The 20,328-nt window shown below is 56.5% G+C and overlaps 1 protein-coding gene across 3 annotated transcripts; it reads right to left on the bottom strand.

Annotated features, from left to right (window-relative positions):
- Positions 1-305: 305 nt before the first annotated feature.
- Positions 306-17,173, bottom strand: LOC129551423 (ATPase family AAA domain-containing protein 3). Of its 3 annotated transcripts, XR_008685066.2 has the most exons (17): positions 16,833-17,163; positions 13,536-13,612; positions 12,752-12,853; positions 12,579-12,638; positions 12,040-12,109; positions 11,682-11,847; positions 11,448-11,517; positions 10,963-11,118; positions 10,464-10,520; positions 10,195-10,320; positions 9,895-10,019; positions 9,575-9,626; positions 9,213-9,283; positions 8,356-8,523; positions 7,130-7,238; positions 924-1,135; positions 306-655 (listed from the first exon to the last, which is right to left on the bottom strand). XR_008685066.2 is itself a non-coding variant. In XM_055419347.2 (16 exons), exons 1-16 carry the CDS (start codon positions 17,032-17,034, stop codon positions 986-988), a joined length of 1,761 nt encoding a protein of 586 aa, XP_055275322.1. In that variant the 5' UTR covers positions 17,035-17,149; the 3' UTR covers positions 306-985. The 3 variants fall into 3 exon arrangements, 1 of the variants encoding a protein (XP_055275322.1); XM_055419347.2 differs by having other exon boundaries at positions 306-1,135; positions 16,833-17,149; XR_016039613.1 differs by lacking the exon at positions 306-655 and having other exon boundaries at positions 997-1,135; positions 8,409-8,523; positions 16,833-17,173.
- Positions 17,174-20,328: the final 3,155 nt, after the last annotated feature.

Below are 20,328 nucleotides of genomic sequence, written 5' to 3'. Positions count from 1 at the left end.
GAAAGGGGTGGGACCCCGGTGCGCCCACGTCTGCACACGGGAGCACGTGCATGAGGCGTGTGCGTTCGCAGGGCCCGCAGTAGGGGCGTGGGGCAGGGGCCTGGGGTAGGCTCCGGCCCAGCAATAAGGCCCCCGAACCCTGCTGTGGCAAGTGCGGCCACCCTGCCCAGGGTATCCCCGGTCGGGCGCCTCACTGTGACTCCCACCCCTGCTGGTCAGTAAATTCTCCAGAAAGCTCCAGCCTCTTTCTCTTCTTTCACCTCTGACCCCAGGACCCCCACGGCAAGAATGAGACAGACACTTGGTGATATCTGACAGGTTTTTTTTTAATTAGATTCTGGATTAAAAAGACACCAACTCCAGTCAGGGAGAGCCGTGGCTTCTGTGGGCTGGCCAGTCCCCCTGCACTGGACATCCTTGGCCATGAGGTCTTGGTGGGCTAGTTCCCGAACCCTGGGTTTACAAGGTCACAGACCTGAGGGGCACACCCTTCCAGAAGAGAGTGGTGGGCACCCCCACTGGGCGCACAGGGACCAGCTCTGCTCACGGCAGAACAGCTCACAGCTCTGTTCTGGTCCTGGGTGGGACTCGGCAAAGTCAGGTCCTCTCCCTTGGCCAAGCCGCCACTGCTGTGCACAGCTTAAGCAGCCAGCACCTGCTGGGAAACAGTGCTGCTAGCCTGGCTGCTGCCCTGGGCATGGGGAACAGTGCCTTCTCCCCATCTGGGCTTGGCCAGGGGACATATCTCTCAGGGGTGTCCTGGGGGTGGCCCCAACCAGCACCAGCCTGGAGGTGGGGGGTAGAGGAACCAACCCCGCCTGAAAGATGCCCAGGTCCTGAGCAGCAGCTGGTCCCTAGCAGAGGCCTTTGACACTGCCTCGCCCCTGAATGAGGAAGATGAAAACTGCCAGGAGATCAGACACCTTGGTGTTTCTTCTTGCTGAAGCCACCTGGCTGGCCAGTGTGCCTGGGTGTCTAGGCCAGCTCACTCAACTTGTGTGCGCAGGGTCAGCGGCTGGCTCCCCTCTGCCTTCAGCCACTGCATCTTCTGCCTGTGTTGCTGGATGGCATCCTGAACCCGGGCGTCCATCATGGCCTCGGTGAGGACCCCGTCCTCAGAGGCATATGCCATGGCCTGGTGAAGAAAAGGATACTGACTCAGGGCACCAGAGGGGCTGCCCGCACAGGGAAGGGGCCAGGCCTGAGTCTCCCAGGTGACTGGTCAGGGCTCACCAGTCACCAGGAACCACTCAGGCTGTAGGCCAGCCCCATCCTTGCTGCCGCTTACCCCCCAACCTTGGAGACACCCCACCCCCACCCCACAGAACCCAAAGCCCTCTTGCGGGCAGGGCAGGCGGGGGCAAAGCCCAGGGTGCTCCCATGGGCCTGTGCTCAGATTCAGGGGGGGCCTGGCCTCTCAGCAGGACACATGCAGACAGACGTGCTAACGGCACATGCCTTGACTTCCTATGCACTTGAGTGTGCCACACACACGTGCTCACAGGCAGATCTGCAGCCCAGTGTGGCCGCCATCCCTCAATTCCGTGGTTCTGCCTGCTCCACTAAGTTTCTCAATGACTTTCTAAAAATAGAAACCCAGAGGACTCCTTTCAGGAGGGAGCCCCGCCCCTCAACTGCAGGCCCTGCTCTGTGGATAACCAAGCTCCCCCCAGGCACAGAGCATGGTCAGCAGAACCACCACAGGCCTGACACTAAAGGGAAGCAAAGCCCTCCAGGGGTCAAATGGGGAGCATGCACAGTCCACCAGGACCTGCCTCTCACAGGCCCTCAACTGTCCGCACACAGTGCTTCCAGAACTGTGGGGCTGCTGTGGGTGGCGTTGCATTCCCTATATCTGGGAACCCAGCCTTGGCACATGGCTCAGGGAACCAGAGTTCTGCCAGTCAGGTCCCAGGGTGGTCCACAGCATTGCAGCTGCCAAAGCAGGTCCTCCGGCCAGGCCATGTGCCGCCCAGATGACCCAGCATCCTTCTGCTCCCAGTCACCCAGCAAGTGGCTCTGACATGTGTCTATTCTGAGGACAGCACTTAAGTGTCCACCAAGCAGGGGGCTCAAGCCAGGCTGGCTGTTTCTCTCCAGCTCTCTGAGGAGGTTCAGGGCATTGGGAGCAAGCTCCCAGCGTCTGAGATGACCAGTCACTGTGCTTACCCAGGTGGCCCCAGCCTTGGGACGTGGCTGTCCTCAGCACCTGAGCCAGGCCAAGGAGGGAGGGGCTGCCCCGCGGCCTCCTGCGAGATACACATGAGAACAGCAGAGAAGGCAGGCTGGGTGGAGGCAGCCAGAGGGGATCCAATGGTGGGAAGGGGTAGGTAGAGGTATGCAGTGACATCACCATGGAGAAGCCAAGCGGTCACCATGTAACCAGGGGATCAAGGTCAACATCCCTGTGATGCTGTGTGGACGTCTGATGCCCCAGTGTGACATGACCAGATGGGTACCTTGCCTTTAGGGTCTCCTCCACAGTCACACAATCCCAGTCGAAGACACCAGACAGACCAAAGGAGGGACGCTCTATAGCACCCCTGGAACTGTGAGGATCATGCTCAGAACAGCCTACCCAGAGGAGCCAGAGACAGTAGGATGGAATATCGTGGGCATCCGAGCGGGTTCTGGGTAAGATCAAGTCGAAAATGGAATTGAGGGATGTGGTGAGACAGTCACAGTGTGGTGGGGGCTGTGCTGGCCTTATGACGTTCCTATGAACTTGGAATTATTCAAAAATTTTGAAGTTCGTTACAAAAAAACACACAAAACCTTAAAGGAGAACTAACACCAATGTTGCTCAAACTCTTCCAAAACACTCAAGAGGATGGAACACTTCCCAACTCATTCTGAGTATCACCTTGATACTAAAACCAGAAAAAACACCACACGTAAACTATACATCCAGACCCTCTGTGAATACTGATGTAAAACTCTCAATAAAATACTAACAAACCAAACTCAGTAGCATACTGACAGGGTTATACATCACAACCAAGTGGGATTTATTCCTGGAGTGCAAGGATGGCTCACCTAGGGAAAATCGACCTAGGCAAATAATTAAAAGGGACAAAAACCACATGAGCGTTTCAGTTAATGAGAAAAAAAGTTGGCAAAATCCAACACCCTTTCTTGATGAAAACAATAAACTAGGGGGAATTCCCTGGTGGTCCAGTGGTGAGGACTCCACACTTCCACTGCCAAGGGTCCTGGTATGATCTGTGGTCGGGGGAGAAAAAGATCCTGCAAGCCATAAGGCATGACAGACAATAACAGACCAGGAATACAAGAAAATGTCTTCATCCTAATAGAGGCCATATAAGAAAAAGTCACAGCAAACATCATCTCAATGGTAAAAGACTGAAAGCTTTTCCATTAAGACTGGGATCAAGGCAAGGATGCCCACTTTCAGCACTGCAGGTCAATACAGCACTAGACACTGTAGACAGATCAATTAGACAAGAAAAAGAAATAAAAGACATCAGACTGGAAAGAAGTAGAATTATCTGTCTGTAGATGATGTGATCTTATTACATACAGTAAACCCTAAAGAGCCCCCCAAAATTGTTTAAAGTAATAAACTCAACAAAGTTGCTGAACACAGAAGTAATACACAAAACCACTTGTATCTCTACAGTAACACTAAACAACTGGAAAAGAAAGTAAGAAAACAGGGGCTTCCCTGGTAATCCAGTGGTTAAGAATCTGTTTTGCAATGCAAGGGACAGTTGTTTGATTCCTCGTCCAGGAAGATCCCACATGCCTCAAACAACAAAGCCCATGTGCTGCACTACTGAAGCTCATGCAGAGAGAGCCCATTCTCTGCAACAAGAGAAACCACTATGAGAAGCCTGCACCCCACAACTAGAGAGTAGCATGCGCAGCAACAAAGACCAAGCACAGCCAAAAATAAATAAATCTTTTTAAAAAGTAAAAAAAAAAAAAAATATTCCATTTACAACAGCATCGATAAGGATAAAATACTTAGGAATTACTCAAGGAGGTGAGAGGCTTGTACACTGAAAACTAGAAAATGTCACTGAAATCTAGGATGCCGAAAGATAGAAAGACGTCTATGTTCATGCACTGGAAGACAATGTTGTAACAAAACAAGCTACAGATTCAATGCAATCCCTATCAAAATTTCAATGATGATTTTTTGCATAAATTAAAAAAAAATCGACCCTAAAATTCACGCGCAATCTCAAAGGCCCCCAAGTAGCCAAAACAGTCATGAACATCAGAATTATCACATTTTCTTGTTTTAAAACCTAAAGGACAGTGGTACTGGCACTAAGACACACAGGCCAACAGAACAGAACAGACAGCCCAGACATAAACCCTCACGTGTATTGTCAGTGACCTCCAACAAGGGGGCCGAGACCATGAACTGGGGAAATGACTGTTTTTCCAACAAATGGTGCTGGGAAAACTCCAAACTATAAAACTGGTAGAAATAGACATAGGGGAGAAGCTTTCAGACACTGGATTTAGCAATGACTTGTCTGTGACACTAAAAGCAGGTGAAAAAAAAAAAATAGAAAAATTCAACTTCATCAAAATTAAAAACTTTTGTGCTTCAAAGGACACTGGTGGCTCTAGTGATAAAGAACCCGCCTGCTAATGCAGGAAACCCAAGAGACACAGATTTGATCCCTGGGTCGGCAAGATCCCTTAGAGGAGGGCATGGCAATCCACTTCAGTATTCATGCCTGCAAAATCTCATGGACAGAGGAGCCTGGTGGGCTACAGTCCACAGGGTCGCAGAATCAGATACTACTAAAGTGACTTAGCAGCAGCAGCAGCAGGACACTACCAAGAAAGTAAAAAAAGACAGCCCACAGAGGGAGGAAAATACTGCAAACCATGTGTCTGATAAACGGTTAATATCTAAAATATAAAGAAACAACACAAGTGTCCACCTGCGGCCAGAGGTGCATGAGGTGTGTCCACTGCACGCCAGGGTGTCAGGCGGCCCGATAAGAAAGGAGAGTGACACCTGTTACAACACGGATGAACCTCAAGGACACTGTGCTCAGTGAGTAAGCCAGTTTTAAGAAGACAATTCCGGTATGATTCCTCACAGGTCCCCGGAAGAGTCAAGACTCTCAGAGACAGCAAGTGGGGGGGGGGCTGGGGGGGGAGGCAGGGGTGGGAGCGAGTGTTTAATGGGGACAGAGCTTCAGTTTGGGAAGATAACAAAGTCCTGGAGATGATGGTGGGGACAGTTGCACAACAACACGAATGGGCTCAATGCCACTGAACTGTGCACTTAAAAACAGTGAAAATGATGAATTTTATGTTAAAAGTTCAGGTTCTCATGGGTAACAAACTGTAGGATGGTGAGAAGCATAGACCTGACTGTCACACCACGGCACAGGGGCGGCAGCTGCAACAGAGCCCACACGATACCAGCAGTGGTGAGTTAGGTGCCGGGTCCCCGGGCTGCCCAGCCGGAGAGAGTGGGAAGGTGGGCAGGAGTCGCCACAGCCCAGCCCCAAGCACCTGGGGCCACAAGGGGAGAAAACTTGAAAAAGTGATGCCGACATATCCTGTCCAAGGCGATGGAATCCCCATGGCATTTTGGGCCCTCACAGGTGCTGGAAGTGGTAATGAGTACCAGGCACATGCTGTGCACAGCTGACCAGCGACTGAATACACAGGGAGAGCTCCCTGCAGGCTCCAGCCTCCCGTGCTTGCACCGGGTCTCCTGACCCTCAGCTCCCCACCTGAGTACATGCAGGCCTGTCTCATGGCCTCCTCAATGAACTGGAAAGAGAAGCAGGGAGGGGAGGTGTACCAGGACCCCTGCAGTTGGGACGAACTGTTTGTCCTCCCCCAGGTCACACTGAAGTGCTAACCCCAGCATGGCTGCCCTTGGAAACGGGCGGGTCAGGTCAGGTGGGGTCACAGAATGGCACCCTGCTCCTGCAGCGCTGTGCGTGAGCAAGTGGCAAGAAGGCTGCTGGGTGGCAGCCAGGAAGCGGGCCCTCACAGCAACAGGAACCCCCTCACTGGCACCCTGAGGCAGGACATCCAGCCTCCAGAACCATGAGGTGATTTGTTCAAGTCCTGGCTGTGCATTTTGTCCCAGCCACCTGGGTTGTTGGCCACTTTGCTGGTCACGGAAACAGCCAACCTTGTGAGGCTTGCTTCCTGAGTGAGGCCAGGATGGGGAAGAGCCCGACTCCTGCAGTGGGGTTTGCGATCTGGAGCTGTTTGTTACAGCACAACCTAGTTCATCCTGACTAACACAGTCGTGTATTCCTCCCCACCACTGTACCTGGACAAGGATGTTCAAATTCAACAGATGTCCCCTAATTTCATAAAAGATGCATTCATGCTCAGCTGACAGTGGCCAGGCTGTCATGTGGCCACAGACACAACTCACTCAGCACACTCCACCCAGCAAGGACCACAGAGAAACGTGCTGAATGGCTGCTCCCCTCCCCACACGTGGGGAGCTGCCACCGGGATGCCTCAGAGGAATGCCTGGTGTCAGGACTTACCAGGGCCACTCTGACCTGTGTGCCCAGAGCCACCGTCCCACTGCCCCCAGGCCCTCGTGACTCCACAAATCTGTCCTGAAAGCCAGGACACCCACTGCCTTCAAGACCCTGCAGATCATCCTAAAGGCTGTGGGCTTCTGCAAGGAGCCAGGAAGGAAACCCCCTATCAGGTCAGTCTTGTCCTGTGCCCACAGACAGCTCCTAGGATGCGCCACGCCCTCCCAGGCTGTGGCCCCAGACTCTAGACCTCTGCCATCACCTGTGCCAACTGTCCTGGGCCCTGCCTGGAGATAAAGCCCAGTGGTTCCTGGGAAGTGAACATGTTAGCCACAGGATATGCCACTGACCTAGAGGGCCCCCTTTGACCTGGACCAGAACGATGACAGGGAGGCCAGAAAATGCAAAGCTGCAGAAAGCCCTGGCTCATTCCCCAAATTGCAGAGGCCCCAGGACTGTGATGGCAGGGAAGTAGGGCATCATGTCACATCTGTCCAGAAACCCTTCAGAAACACCCCAGTGGAGGCTCAGGAACCAGCCCAACCGCCTTCCAACCACTCCGAGGGTCCCTGGCTCAGCTGGGCTCTGCCCTGCAGGGTACGTGGTACGTCTCGGCTCACCTGCCACGCCACAGCGAGCTGAGAGATCTCCCGGCCTGACATTCCCTCCGTCAGCTGCGCAATCTCCGAGCACTTCTTTCCGTAGTCAAACTGGGCCAGCTTTAAGCGCCTGTGAGGAGTTCCCAAGTGATGCCTGGGCGCCCACAAGACCCGCGAGCGATCAGAGGCCGGTGAGGGGCTGGCTCCTACTAATGGAGGCCAGGGTGGAGCCTGCGCTGGGAAATCCCAAGGAGTGTCCGAGCTCCTTGCTGTAATGAGCCACACCCTGACCAATGTCCACAGGTGCAACCCTTCCACCTCCTCCCTTGCTGGGCATGTCCCTTCCCTGGGGAGTCCAAGATGGGGCCCCAGTGGGGGCCATGTAAGGATGGGGGGTCACAGGCTGTGCTCAGGGGCAGCCGAGGGGCTGCTCAGGACATGCAGGAACGGGCAGGGGGGGATCCCAGCCTACTCCCAGCCCCACTGCCGGGCAGGGGGCTGGGGGCCATGTGCCCTCCCCCTGGAGCCCCCCAGCACACAGATAGTAGCTGACATTCCTGACCCCTCTGCACGCAGATCTCGCCCCATCGGGCTTGGCTGAAAGCCCAAGAGAGACCGCTCAAACTCTCGTGAAAAGCCTCAGCTCCTCAGGTTGTGTACAGTGCCCAGGCTGCTGTTGGGCCAGGATGTGCCTTCAGGAGCTTAAGGGGACTGGGATCAGTTGGGACAAAAGGGGAAAGAGGCCCAGGAAAGAGAGCTAGGGGGGCAGGTAGCAGAGGACTGGCAAAGTCTGCCTGAGCACAGAAGATGGCTCAGCTGTGCCAGGTGGATCCAGGTCAGTGTGGCTGAGATCTGGTCCCCGGGGAGGGTTACAAATAGAGCAGGCTTATCTGGAGCGCTCCTGAAAGCATAGCAGTGGGGGGCAGGGGGGTCCTGGACGAGCAAGGAGGGTTACCCCAGCCAGTGGGCCCGTTGTGTGCAGTGAAGGGCCCAGAGCAAGGCTCAAAGAGTCCAGAAGTGGGCTGTCATGGCCCCTCACTACCAGGACCCAAGTGCGGCCTGGATCTGAGGAGTATGAAGGCAGGATGGAGGCAGGGGATCAATGGGTGGACAGGATAGGAGGGCAGGGCCTCCAATGACGGGTGGTCAGGACCCCATGGTGAAACCCCAGGGGCAGGGTTAGGGTTAGTGCCCTAACATGGGACCAACATGACAGGCAGGGGGCGCCGTGGTGGTAGGACACTTACTGCTTTCCTTCTGTGGCCGGTTTAAGAACATACTTGTCAAAATACATTCTCACCAGGCGCTCCCGTTCCTCCCGCTGTGGCAGCTCAAAGCTGACCATCTCGTCGATGCGGTCGTTGATGGCCCAGTCGAACTGCTCTGGCTGGTTGCTGGCCAGGACCAGCATGAACCTGCAGCCGACACACGGCAAGAGAGGGGGCCTGCTGTCCAGTAGTATCTACTGGGCAGCTTCTCAGGCCACAAAACCGGGGAGACTGGCATCACCCTCTACCACCTGCCCTCCCTGTCTTGCCCCAATTTCACGCTTGACTGATGGCCCAGCCTGGGGGGAGGGCCATGAAGCCTCCACGTACAGGAAGGGCAGGGACCCGGGGACCCAGGATGGAGACAGACCCCTGCCCCTCCGCAATCAAGTGCAGGGTCTCAAGGCCTGGTGCTCAGCTCAGCAGAGGCAACAACCCAGGAGGAAGTCAACACGCCTCCCAGTGGCCAGGCTGGGCTCTCCATGGGCAACAGCTGTAGCAGGCAGAGGGATGGAGGGGTCCTGCCCCTCAGAGCACAAGATTAGGGGTCCTGAAGGGCCAGCCCGATCCAGGGTCACCTGACGGTGTGGTGGCCCGACAATGCATCTCGGGGGCAGACAGAGGTGCCAAGGGCAATGGCCTGTGGACGAGCATGTGCCACTGGGCTCAGCCTCAGCCTACAGCATGTCTCAGGGGTACCCACAAATGTCCCCCAGTGCCCAAATGGCCATCCCACTGCATGGAGGGAGGACATAGGAGGCTGTCTGGTCATGTGGGTTGGCCACCCCGCAGCAGCCACGTGAGCCGAGGCAGGGCTGCTGGCCACCCCTTCTCACTTGCTGCTGTGCTGGCCCGTGCGGTGCAGGAAGGCGTTCAGGGTGGCCCTGAGGTCCTCACTGATCTTCTCCTGCACAGAGAAGGGTCAGGCTGTAAGCAGCCATGTGAAGAGTCAGGCCCCCCTCGTCCAGGACAGAAACACAGCAGGACCTTCACAGATCTAAGCTCAAAGACTGAATGAAACTTAGCTTTCAAAAGATGCTGAACTTCCACTTTTCAAACGAAATGTATGAACAAAGTGTGGCTGTGGAGCAGGCTCCCAACAACCTTCCCGTAAGTGTAGATGCGGCCCAGGCCACCCACCTGCCCGCTCCCCAGCAGCCAACCCAGCTCAGGACAGATGGGGCCTCTAGACACTTACGGTCGCTCGCTTCCTGAGAAAGGCATCCGCTTCGTCCACGAACAGCAGGAGGCTGCGAGGGCAGGGCCACGTGAGGGCAGGCAGGGCACAGCCCAGCAGAAATCCCACACTTCGCACTGTCCCCAGTGGCCTCTGGGACCCAGAGCCTGGCTACCCATCGGGACGTGTCCAGTGCCGGCATTGGGCAAAGTAACTAGAAATGGGCTGGTGAGCCCTCATCTTAAACACTGATAAGTCACGGACACCAAGAGGCCCTTGGACCTCAGGGACAGGCTGTGGGGAAGGCACTGACCCCTTTCCCAGCAGGAGCCCCGGCTCACCCTCGTCGGCTGGTGCTGGCCCAGTCGAAGACCTTGTGCATGGCCGTCACGCCGTCCCGCCCCATGGGGGCCACATCCCCGCCCGTCATGATGGCGTAGTCCATACCGGAGTGCAGCGCTAGTTTCTGGGCATTTGGGGAAGGGGCTTTAAGGGCTACTCCACCTACCCTCCACCCCACCTCTCCTGGCCACCAGAGCTGGATCACATGTGCATGGAGACACCTGGCCTGCAGAGCTGGACAGGGGCACGTGTCCCAGGCAGGTGAGACCCCCCACCCCCAGTCCCATCTGTGCCCTCACCTTGGCAAACAGAGTTTTGCCGGTCCCAGGCGGTCCGTACATCAGGACATTTCGGTACAGACTTTTGTTCTTCTTGGTGTTCCTTGTGGCGATGGCAATGTCCCGCACGCGAGCCTCCAGGCTGGGCTGCCAGGGGACACAGCGGTTTGGGGGGCGCTCTGCTGTCCAGTCCATCCCTCCTGAGGGCCCAGGCTGGTGCAAGAGGCCACTCGCCCTGGCTGGGCTCAGCCAGCAAACCAACTCCTGGGAGGTTGGGCAGCCCCACTTACGCTGAGGACAACGCCCTCCAACGCGTCCTGAGGTTTACTGAAGAGGCGCCTGCTGACCTGCGGGGTGGGGGGAGGGGAGGGAGGGTCATCAGCGAAGCCCATGGAGCGGTCACACCAGAACTCGTGTGAGCAGCTTTCCTGGACAAGGTCAGCAGGGGAGACCGTCGACAAAGCTGACCTCCAGTGCTGACCTCATAGCACAGCCCACAAGATGCAGGGGAAGCCTGGCTCCCCTCAAGATCTTCCAGGAGGACGGCTCACTGCAGCCCCTCGAGTTCATAAACAAGCAGGGGGGCAGTCCACCCAAGGGGATGGCCACCCCGACAGACCCCCAGAGGGACCGAGTGGACCAGGGTGACAGTCCCCCAGTGCTGACATCACAGGGCCCAAGGGACAGCATCAAGGAGGCAATGCAAGTCAACACACAGGAGGAGGGTGGCATCTGGGCCGAAGAGGAGGAAGGGGCCGTTGGGTGTGTGCCCCCAAGACCTGCGGTTACCTGTATGGGGTGCCTCAGCGCCTCCAGCACCGTGATGCGAGACGTCTCCCGCACCAGGGATGGCTTCCCCAACCGGGCCTCAAAGTACCGCCCTGCGACGGACGTGGCATTCTTGGCGGAATAGATCCCAACAGCCAGCAGCGTCAGCCCGGCCACCTGGAGCGGGCAGAGGAGGCAGGTGGTATCCGCCCCGTCCCCTGGCTCCCCCACTGTCTCCCTGGAGTCTCACCAGGCCCACCAGCACTGGTGCACCAAAGGGCTGGCACTGGGGAGATGAAATAGGCATCTGGCATCCCCCATGCCCTCCCCCCAGGCCCACCAAGGTTGATGCTGAGTCATTCAAAGTGCCTCAAACCCAAAGGCTAAGTCACTTGTGCCTTTCTGGTAGGGGGAGGGGTGAGCACTCAGCATAGGCACCACCCCCAATGGCTTGCAGAGCCCCTGACATGTAAAACTACCCCAGGGAAGAAGGCAAAGGCACTTACTGTGGCTGTCACTTTGTCCCAGTCTGTCACAAAGGCACGGAACCCTTCACCAAACAGGGTGCCTGCTGTCCTGCAGGGGAGCAGTGGTATGACCCGGAAGACATCAGGCCATGTGCCACGTGTCTGGAGGCCCCTAGGTCAGCCCCAAGGGGCACTGTAGAAGGACCAGCCAGGGGAGGAGTAGGGCACCTGCATAGGAAAGGGGCCAGCGGAAGCCTGCCAGGCAGAACCTACCTGATGGACTCTAGGATGGTCTGGCGGTGCTCTGCAGCCTTCAGGCGGATCTGCTCACGGATGATATCAGCGTTCTCACGCTCGGCCTTGGCCCGGGCGCGCGCCTCAGCCTCCACCCGCAGCATCTCATTTTTGTGCCGCAGCTCCATCTCCCGCTCCACAGTGGCTGCCCAGGGAGGGGGCAGGGGTGGTGCTCAGCCCATGGCCCCCCACTCAGGGCTGCTACACAGGACAAGCGAGCCAGGGTGCCCTCCACCCCCAGGGTCTCAGCACGCCCACCCCTGATGCTGCTTGGGGAGTGAAAGGCCTAAAGCAAGGGTGTGACCCGTGGCCATGAGCTCCCAAGTCAGGGCCCTACCTCGCCGCAGGGCCTCCTGCTTCTGCACAGATTCCTCTTGTTTCCGTAAGTTGTCCTCGTTGAGAAGTTGCTGAGAAGGAGCCACAAGGGGAAGGGAAGGGCTTCGAGATTAGGAAACAGGCAACATCACACCAACAGGTTAGCTGCTCTGGCCTTGGAGACACCCCCACTGCTCCTAGAGCTCCAATCTCCTGGGGACGGTCAGTCACCCTGGGGCCTGCAGGCTGCACAGTGTAAGGCAGGAAGGAACCTGGCCCCCTGCTCAGCTCAGCCTTGGGGTGGCACTGACCCATGGCTGTCCTCATGAAATGGGCCTTTTGCCAAACTTTTGAATTTAGAAGTTAAAATGCCAACAGGCTTGATGGTTGAATGCCCCCTACAAACTCACTCATCAGTCAAGTCCCACTTAGGAGACCCTCAGGGCAGCTTGGTTGGAACCCTCCCTCCCCGCCCCTCAACCCAGGGCTTGCTGACAAGAGGATCCCAGACTCTAGCCCCCATGCCCCCTCGGGGAAGATAAGTGGCCAGGGAGTGCTCACCTGCTGCTTCAGCTGGTCCTCGTAGCGCTGCCGGGCCAGCTTGTCCTGGTACTGGGCCCTCTAGGGAGGGAGAGGGCGGCGTGAACACAGCCCAGTCTCAGGAACTAAGGTCTAGGCTGGGCCCCCCAGACACAGTCCCTGATGAGCGCCCCTCCCTGGCCCCACTTTCTTACGGCCTGGTGCTGCCGTGTCTCCTCGCTCAGGGTCTTCCTCCGCTCCTCAGCCTGCACTCGGATCTGATCGCCCTTCAGCTGCTCCACTGCGGCCTCGTACTCCTGCAGGACACACCAGCTGCTGTAAGCCAGGGCCTGGTCAGGCCACCTGCCCCCTCTTCCCCCTCTGAGAGCCCTCCGAAAGGGTTAGACAGCTATGGAGCCTGTTACACAGCCCCACAGGCCTGTAGGTGCTCAGCTGTGACTGCACCAAGGCCCGGGAGGACCCAGCCCCACAGGTGAAGAGAAGCCAGGAGAGTGGCCTGGGCCAGTGCCAAAGCAGGCAGAGAGTCTGCTGGGGTGCCTGTCCCTCCTCAACCCCCAGCCCCGACATGTGCTTATGCCAGCTGCTCACTTCCTGATTCGCTTTACAACAACCCAGGTGGAGCACGGAGCAGGGCTTTTTCCACATTTGCTATGTTCTCAGTGTGAGGGCGGGGCCCTGTATGAGAAACCAGACTGCTCACCCACACCTGCCTTCGAGAAGGTTCTGTGCAGAACTCAGGCCACACACCTGTGCTGATGCCCGTTTCCCTCGAACCTGAGGAGGTGCCTGGGCACCCATGCTGCACCCACCACCTGCCTGTGTTCTCTCACCCTCCCCCAGCACCCAGCCTCACTGATCACCCTGTCCTCTCCTTCCCCCAACCCCTGGCACCCACCTTGCACCTACTGCCTGTGTCCTCTCCCATATCCTTTCTGCCCGGATCCTCTCCGCAAACCCCCAGCGCCCACCCTCACCCACCTTGAGCTTGGCCTGATGCTCCAGCTGAAGTGTCTGCTCCTGCATCTGAGCCAGACTCAGCGCCTCCTTGGCATGTCCTGCGGGGAGGGGCGTGAAGGCATCAGGACACCAGGCGAGCATTCACCCGGGCTAGGGGTGCTCAAGGACAGCACAGCCTCAACCTGAAAGCACGCATGGCCACGCTGGTTCCTGGTCAGATCTGCTCAGAGACCTCCCTCCCCCCACTAAAAAGACCACTGCCCCATCTTGCCACTTTTGTCTATTCCACCCCCAACAGAAAAGCCACATGTGGGGTCTGCCCCCAGGGGACCGTCACACCCCAGAGGGCTCCAGCAGAGAGGCTGTCCACCACTTGTCCACTGACAGCAGGAGAATCAAGCCTGTGGTTATACCGTCATTTATTTTCCAAGCGTGAATGTTTCTCTTGAGCCTTTGATACCTGTTACTGTTCTACAACTGAGCACAGGCAGGTGAGAACCTGAGTAAGAAGCAAAGGAGGATTCAACCAGAAGGAGGGCAATGCTTGCAAGCTGATGGCTCTTCACAGGCCATCTGCTAGAAACATGTGTGTAATTAACATCTTCCAGGTGTGTTCTCTTCATAAGAGGACACATGTGGAAATATGTGGCAATACAAGTATGTTCTAGAAAAGAAGAGACCCCAGCACTCTCCTTGCTAAAAAACCCTCACATGGGGCCTAAGAGACCCCTGATGACACAGTTCTGTGTCATCACTGTAAAGTCCACGCTTTACCACAAAAACCTTCTAACGCATAAAAGCACGGAGAGAAGCTGGAGACCCCGTGAGTCCACCTCTCTGATGCTACCACGTTCCCAGGTTGCTGACCACACATCCACCCTTCTGTCCCCCAACATCTGTCTTATTTTTTGAGGCCTTCAAGGTAGGCTGCAGATCCCGGGACCTGTCACCCCCAAGTTGCAGCCCACACGCCACTGACTAGAACGTAACCCCTGGGGCTGCCGGCTCCCAGCATGCCCCGCATTAGGCATGAGGCGGGTGGCAACTCTGGGGCTCAGTTGTCAGCTGAGGCACTCGGTCGGGCTTCAGAGCTTGGGGAGGACCTGCAGCTGGCTTGTTTACTCAAGCTGTGACCTATGGCAGCCAGGCTGACCACTCTGAGCATGAGCACCTCACCTGCAAGCTGAGTGGGCACTCCTTCCCCCAACTCGTGGAGTGAGATGGCTGAATTTGAATTTGGCAATAAGGAGTTCATGATCTGAAAGCAGGTAAACTGTTCAGTGCAGGGCCTGTCACCCAGGAGCCCTGCTAATCACAAGCTTTGGGCTGAGAATGACGACTGTCACCTCACGTCGTCCTGCACCAGGAGACAGGTCCAGTGTTAGCTGTACCCACCACAGGCAAGTCACTCTTCCCAGAACCCTATAAACACGTGGAGTGCACAGCCAAGGCCAAATGCGCTGCTCTGGCGTCCAAAAAGGACTGAGGAGCCCTGGGGAACCAGCAGCATCAGGCTAGCCCCCAAGGGACACAGACAGTGGCCAGGCTGTGAGGGGCAGCTGAGGGTATCTCTGGTTTGCATGGGAGAGCAATGAGTGAACAAGAGTGGGCACAGCCCAACCAGAGCAGGCCTCTGGCTGGGAACTGGAAGCATTTCCAGAAGACAGGCCTGGGGAGGGGCTGAGGGGCCTGAGGCACCCTGGGGAGGAGGGTTTGGGGACAGAGGGGACAGGCGGTTCAGGGTTGCACCTCTCCCAGTGATCATCAGAGAGCCAGGAAGGAAGGCAAGAACAAAAATGAAGTAGAGTTCACACCCGGGACAGCAGCAAGAGACACGGAGACGGATGAGGAGGCTCTGCAGGAGATGCTGACTGTTGGGGGATGCGAGAGCAGAGGCCAAGGCCCTGGGGACCCAGGTGGAGAATGTTCTGGGGCAGCCAGTGCAGGAGACCTGGGAGCAGCTCACAGGCATGAGCAGACAGGAAGTGGGCAAGTTCCCTTGGCTGCTACCCTGAGACACACCACAGGCTATTCACACTGGCCTGTACAACTGTGTGAGTTTAAGGGGCCAAGAGTCAGGCTTCAGATTCCCAAGGGAGGAAAACATTAAAATCCCAGAACAGGGAATGGGTGAAGCCCCACCACCACATGCTTGTGCGCACACACACCCCACCCCACACACACGCCTAAGAAATGAGGGTGAACTTCCCCCGCACACACACAAACCAAAGAAATGAGGGTGAACTCCCCCCCCACCCCCCACAAACCTAAGAAATTAGGTCTCATGTCAAAAGTCAATGGTCACTGAGGTGTCTTGAAGCCTGGTCATTGTCTCTCAAGACCCGCTGCAAGTCTGTCTTCTATTATCTTGCAAACTTAATGTATCTATTACACTCAACACCCACTCAGAGGTAGGGAGTGTTCCAGGTAAGTCTAAGGATAAGGCCCAGGCCTAAATCTCCACAATGTTCCTCCCAGGATTGGAGAACCAGGCAGGGGGGAGACCTTTGCCCCGGGTGTTCTTGTGGCCCCCGTGGAAGGGCAGAGACTAAGCCACAAAGTGCCAGGCCACCCCTGGACAGGAAGACTCTGCTCACCTCTGCTTACAAGGCTGCAGCATAGGGTGGTAAGAAAACAGAACCTCTGCTTAAAAATTTGAAAGTCGCTGTATTCTATCAACTAACATCTACTCAGCATATGCTATATTCCAGAGTTTTGAGACATCGTCAAATCCACAGGAGAAAAGAAGGTTGGGAGAAAATACGTGGGCTTAGTGAAGGCGAAGTCAAGGGCTGATGCCTTGAGGGTGGGAGCCAAGAAGGTCATCTGCTGCCCTGGGCTGCCCTTATTTGTTACTCACAGACCTCACCTATCTGAATGCTAACCTTCTCCAACAGTAAGTGAAAACCTGGTACATTTTCCTTAAAGCCTAGGACACTCAAACCCATCTCCCTTCTCAAACGGAAAACTGCCAGCAACTAGCACAGAAGGATCCCCAACCTGGGCTGCCTTGGCCGTCCCACGTGGAGGCGGAAAGAGGCAGTAACTGGAGACCAGGGTGCAGTCCCGCCACCTGCTGCCCGCACCCTCTGAGTCTCCTCGGCACCGGTTTCCCCACGTGAAAAATGCGTGGCAGCTGGGAAGATGCCAGAAGGTCAGGGGATCCCGCACTTCCCCTGCACGCAGGGTGGCTCCGGCGGGCTTATCGCTTAAGGCTAGTCTTCTCCCCCGACCACCACTTGCTGCTTGATCTCTCGGACCACTTGCCCGCAAGCGCCCCGCCCTGTCGCCCCGCCCGCACCCACCCGCCGCACTCACGCGAGTGCTCCAGCTCTCGCGCCGCCTTGGCCGCGCGCTCCAGGCCCGTCGGATCGAAGTTGCTCCATTTGTCCTTGGGCCCCGGCCGGTCCCCCGCGCCGCTGTCTCCGCTGCCTTCGCCCCCGGGCTGTACGGGCGGCAGGGGCAGAGGTGGCCCCGTGCCTTCCCCCTTGGAACCCTTGATACCGAAGAGCCACGACATGGTCCACAAGCGCCGCCGCCGCGGGGACTTGCAGCCGAATGGACTCGCCGGGCTTACAGCGGGATCCACGCGCCGCGAGCCGGCGGCAAAGACTGCGCAGGCGCAACAGCGGCCCTTCCTCCCTGGCAATGGAGGCGTGTGAGGGCCCCGTGCCCCATGCGGTCCTCGGATTGGCTACGAGGGTCGTGACATCATGGTGTCTCCGCCGCTATTGTAGAAGCAGGCACAGAGGGCAGGCCGTCGGAGGGGCGGGGCGAGGTACCAGGTGACAGGGGCCGATCAGGGACAAAACTGAGGAGCTGGGCGCGTGCGCCCCCTTGACCACGTCAGCGTGGCAATGACACTGGCCTAGTTGCTCTGCTCGTCCAAATTTCCGGCCCCGGGGGCAGCAGAGATGCAGGTGCTGGAGCGGAGGGCTCTTGTCGAGTCCCGACCGAGGGAGCGGCCGCGGGAGCAAGAGTCCTCCACATGCGCTCGGTCAGCGGGGGAGGAACCGGCCCGCGGCGGGCGATGGGTCGCGGGACCGGGGCAGAGAGCAGGTGCCGGCGCCGCTGGCTGAGCGGCCCCCCAGGATGGCAGAGAGCGGGTTGGGCGTGTCCAGCGCAGAGCGGGCCGGCCCATGTGCCGGGCGGCGCGGGAAGTGCTGGGCCTGGTGCTTGGTGGGTCTCGGTGTTGAAATGATGGAAAGGCGGAAGCGCGGCCCTGGCCAGTCTCCAGCAACCGTCAGTAGGATGAAGGGCTGTCCCAAACCTCCTCTTCAGCTCAGTGGCTTCAACAGAGTGGACGTACATACGTGGGTGCGTTCGTGCTCAGTCCTGTCCGACTCTTGGCGACCCCATGGACTGTGTAGCCTTCCAGGCTCCTCCGTCCATGGGATTTTCCAGGCAAGAATACTGGAGTGGGTTGCAGTTTCCTTCTCCAGAGGGAATCTTCCCGACCCAGGGATGGAACCCACTCCGACTCCTCCTGCATTGGCAGGAGGATTTTTTTTTTATCACTGAGCCACGTGGGAAGTCCCAAGTGAGGGACTGAGCTCTCCAACCCCAGAAGTAAGGGGCAGCAGAAGTCCGAAGCCCCACAGAGGGCGCCTTAGTGGGAGGAGAGCTCCTTGGGGCCCAAGGGTCCTGGCTCTGGTTACTGACTGGTGAGACTTCTGGGGAACTCCAAAGGCCAGGTTCCTACTTCAGGCACCAAGGTGCAGGCCAAACAGCCTGGGACAGATGGAGACAAGGATGGACACTTGGCAGCGCCCAAAGTTAGCAAAGTTTGCTTCTTGGGCCAGTGTCCAAGTTGCCCCTGTGTTCTTTCCTTGATGGAATTTGTAGAGTTCCCAGAATTATATGGACTTTCTCCACTAGTTTGAAAACAGTTTTCAGCCTCAATAAAAATAGGGCGAAAAATTCTAAGATAATTCTGCCGGGGTTTTGTTATTTGTTGTTTCCCCAAATGAGAAAAACCAAAGGAGTTTTCCTGCCAGATGTCACTCATTGGTCATCATCAAGGTCTTTATGAACCGGCCACAAAATATACATCCAGTAGCACTCCTGGCTGGAGAAGGCAATGGCACCCCATTCCAGTACTCTTGCCTGGAAAATCCCATGGACGGAGGAGCCTAGTAGGCTGCAGTCCATGGGGTGGCTAAGAGTCAGACACAACTGAGTGACTTCACTTTCACTTTTCACTTTCATGCGTTGGAGAAGGAAATGGCAACCCACTCCAGTGTTCTTGCCTGGAGAATCCCAGGGGCGGAGGAGCCTGGTTGGCTGCTGTCTATGGGGTCGCACAGAGTCGGACACAAGTGACGCGACTTAGCAGCAGCAGCAGCAGCAGCACTCCTGGCAGGCTTCGCTGGATAAAAAGGATATGGGGAAGGGAATTGAAGTCCATGTCCACAGGAAACTGTTTAGTTCCATCCAAAGGCCAGCATTTGGCAAGCTTGTGTACTTTTATGGGGCTTCCCAGGTGGTACTAGTGGTAAAGAACCTGCCTACCAAAGCAGGAGACTTAAGAACCCAGGTTCCATCCCTGGGTCAGGAAGATCCCCTGGAGGAGGGCACGGCAATCCACTCCAGTATCCTTGCCTGGAGAATCCCATGGTCAGAGGAGCCTGGTGAGTTACAGTCCGAGGGTCACAGAGTTGGACATGACTTAGCACACATGCATGCACGTAGACTGTTATATGAAAGTGTTAGTCACTCAGTCATGTCCAACTCTGCAACCCCATGAACTCTAGCCTGTCAGGCTCCTCTGCCCAAGGGATTCTCCAGGCAAGAATACTGGAGTGGGTAGCCATTCCATTCTCCAGGGGCTCTTCCTGACCCAGAGAGCAAAACCAGGTCCCCTGCACTGCAAGCAGATTCTTTACCATCTGAGCCAGCAAGGAAGCCTGGTAGTTTTATATGACAAGGAATAACTGAAAATAAAGCTCTGCATTTAAAAAGTCAGTTTTACATAAAAATTTTAAAAAACAGAGCTTCACAAAAAAAGTCATTTTTCCTTAACTTGGCTTAATTAAAAAACAGAAAGCATTGGTTGCTATCTTAAGATTTAGGTGGTGGCACGCCCTCTCTTCGAGGGAAGAGACTGCTTCCCTCCAGTTTCCCTCATCAGAGTAGAACTGCCGACACTTTCTGATTTCCAGTGGACCATGCAGAACATCAGTCCATTTGTGTTTGTCACTGAAAGTCTTAGGCTGGAAGTAGACACAACTTTCCTAAAGACACTCAGTTAATAAAAGGAAATTAGGATGACATCTGATGTGTTCATTGTTTTTTAAACTGGAGGATGATTGCTTTACAATGCTGTGTTGGTTTCTGCCACACCAGTGAATCAGCGGTAAGTATACATATGTCCCCTCCCTCTGCGTTCATGTTTAGTTGACAAACTCAGGGCACTCAGCTGCCAAGCTGCACTGTTTTGCTGATGGGATTCCCCCAACACTCAGCTCCCTGTGGCTTTCCCCCCCACCCCAGGGAGTCTTCCAGCTTTGAAGACCTAGAGAAGAGCCTGAAGAAATTAAAGGTACAGCTTGGCCTCCAGCCTGACCTTGAGTCAGAGAGGGGGGACACTGCTGTCCCGAGAGCCCAGGCCAGCAGGAACAGAGTGGGCCCCACACAGGCCCAGAGCAGAGGACTCTGCCCCCAAAGCCTGCACAGCAGGCATGGCTTCTGAGTCTGTGCATCTGGTCAGACCTGTGGGGAGCTGGAGCCTTCCTGTCAGGCCCCAGGGCTTCCCAGCGCCAGCTGCTTGGCATCTCCCAGGGACAGAAGCCCCCTGTCCACTTAAACTTGTAGC

This window comes from Moschus berezovskii, chromosome 17, assembly GCF_049115385.1.
Source record: "Moschus berezovskii isolate FMDL1 chromosome 17, NW_MosBer_1.0, whole genome shotgun sequence".
NCBI lineage: Eukaryota > Metazoa > Chordata > Mammalia > Artiodactyla > Moschidae > Moschus > Moschus berezovskii.
The sequence above is the reverse complement of the archived record's forward strand: the minus strand, read 5'-3'. Positions and strand labels throughout refer to the sequence as shown.

Bases quoted from the DNA above. Each gene is read 5' to 3' on its own strand.
- LOC129551423 (XM_055419347.2), bottom strand. From the start codon at position 17,034: ATGTCGTGGCTCTTCGGTATCAAGGGTTCCAAGGGGGAAGGCACGGGG. The intron at 11,518-11,681 runs GTAGGTTCTGCC...GCTCCCCTGCAG, and splicing joins ACCATCCTAGAGTCCATCAG to GACAGCAGGCACCCTGTTTG. The intron at 10,521-10,962 runs GTAACCGCAGGT...CCCACCCCGCAG, and splicing joins CGCTGAGGCACCCCATACAG to GTCAGCAGGCGCCTCTTCAG.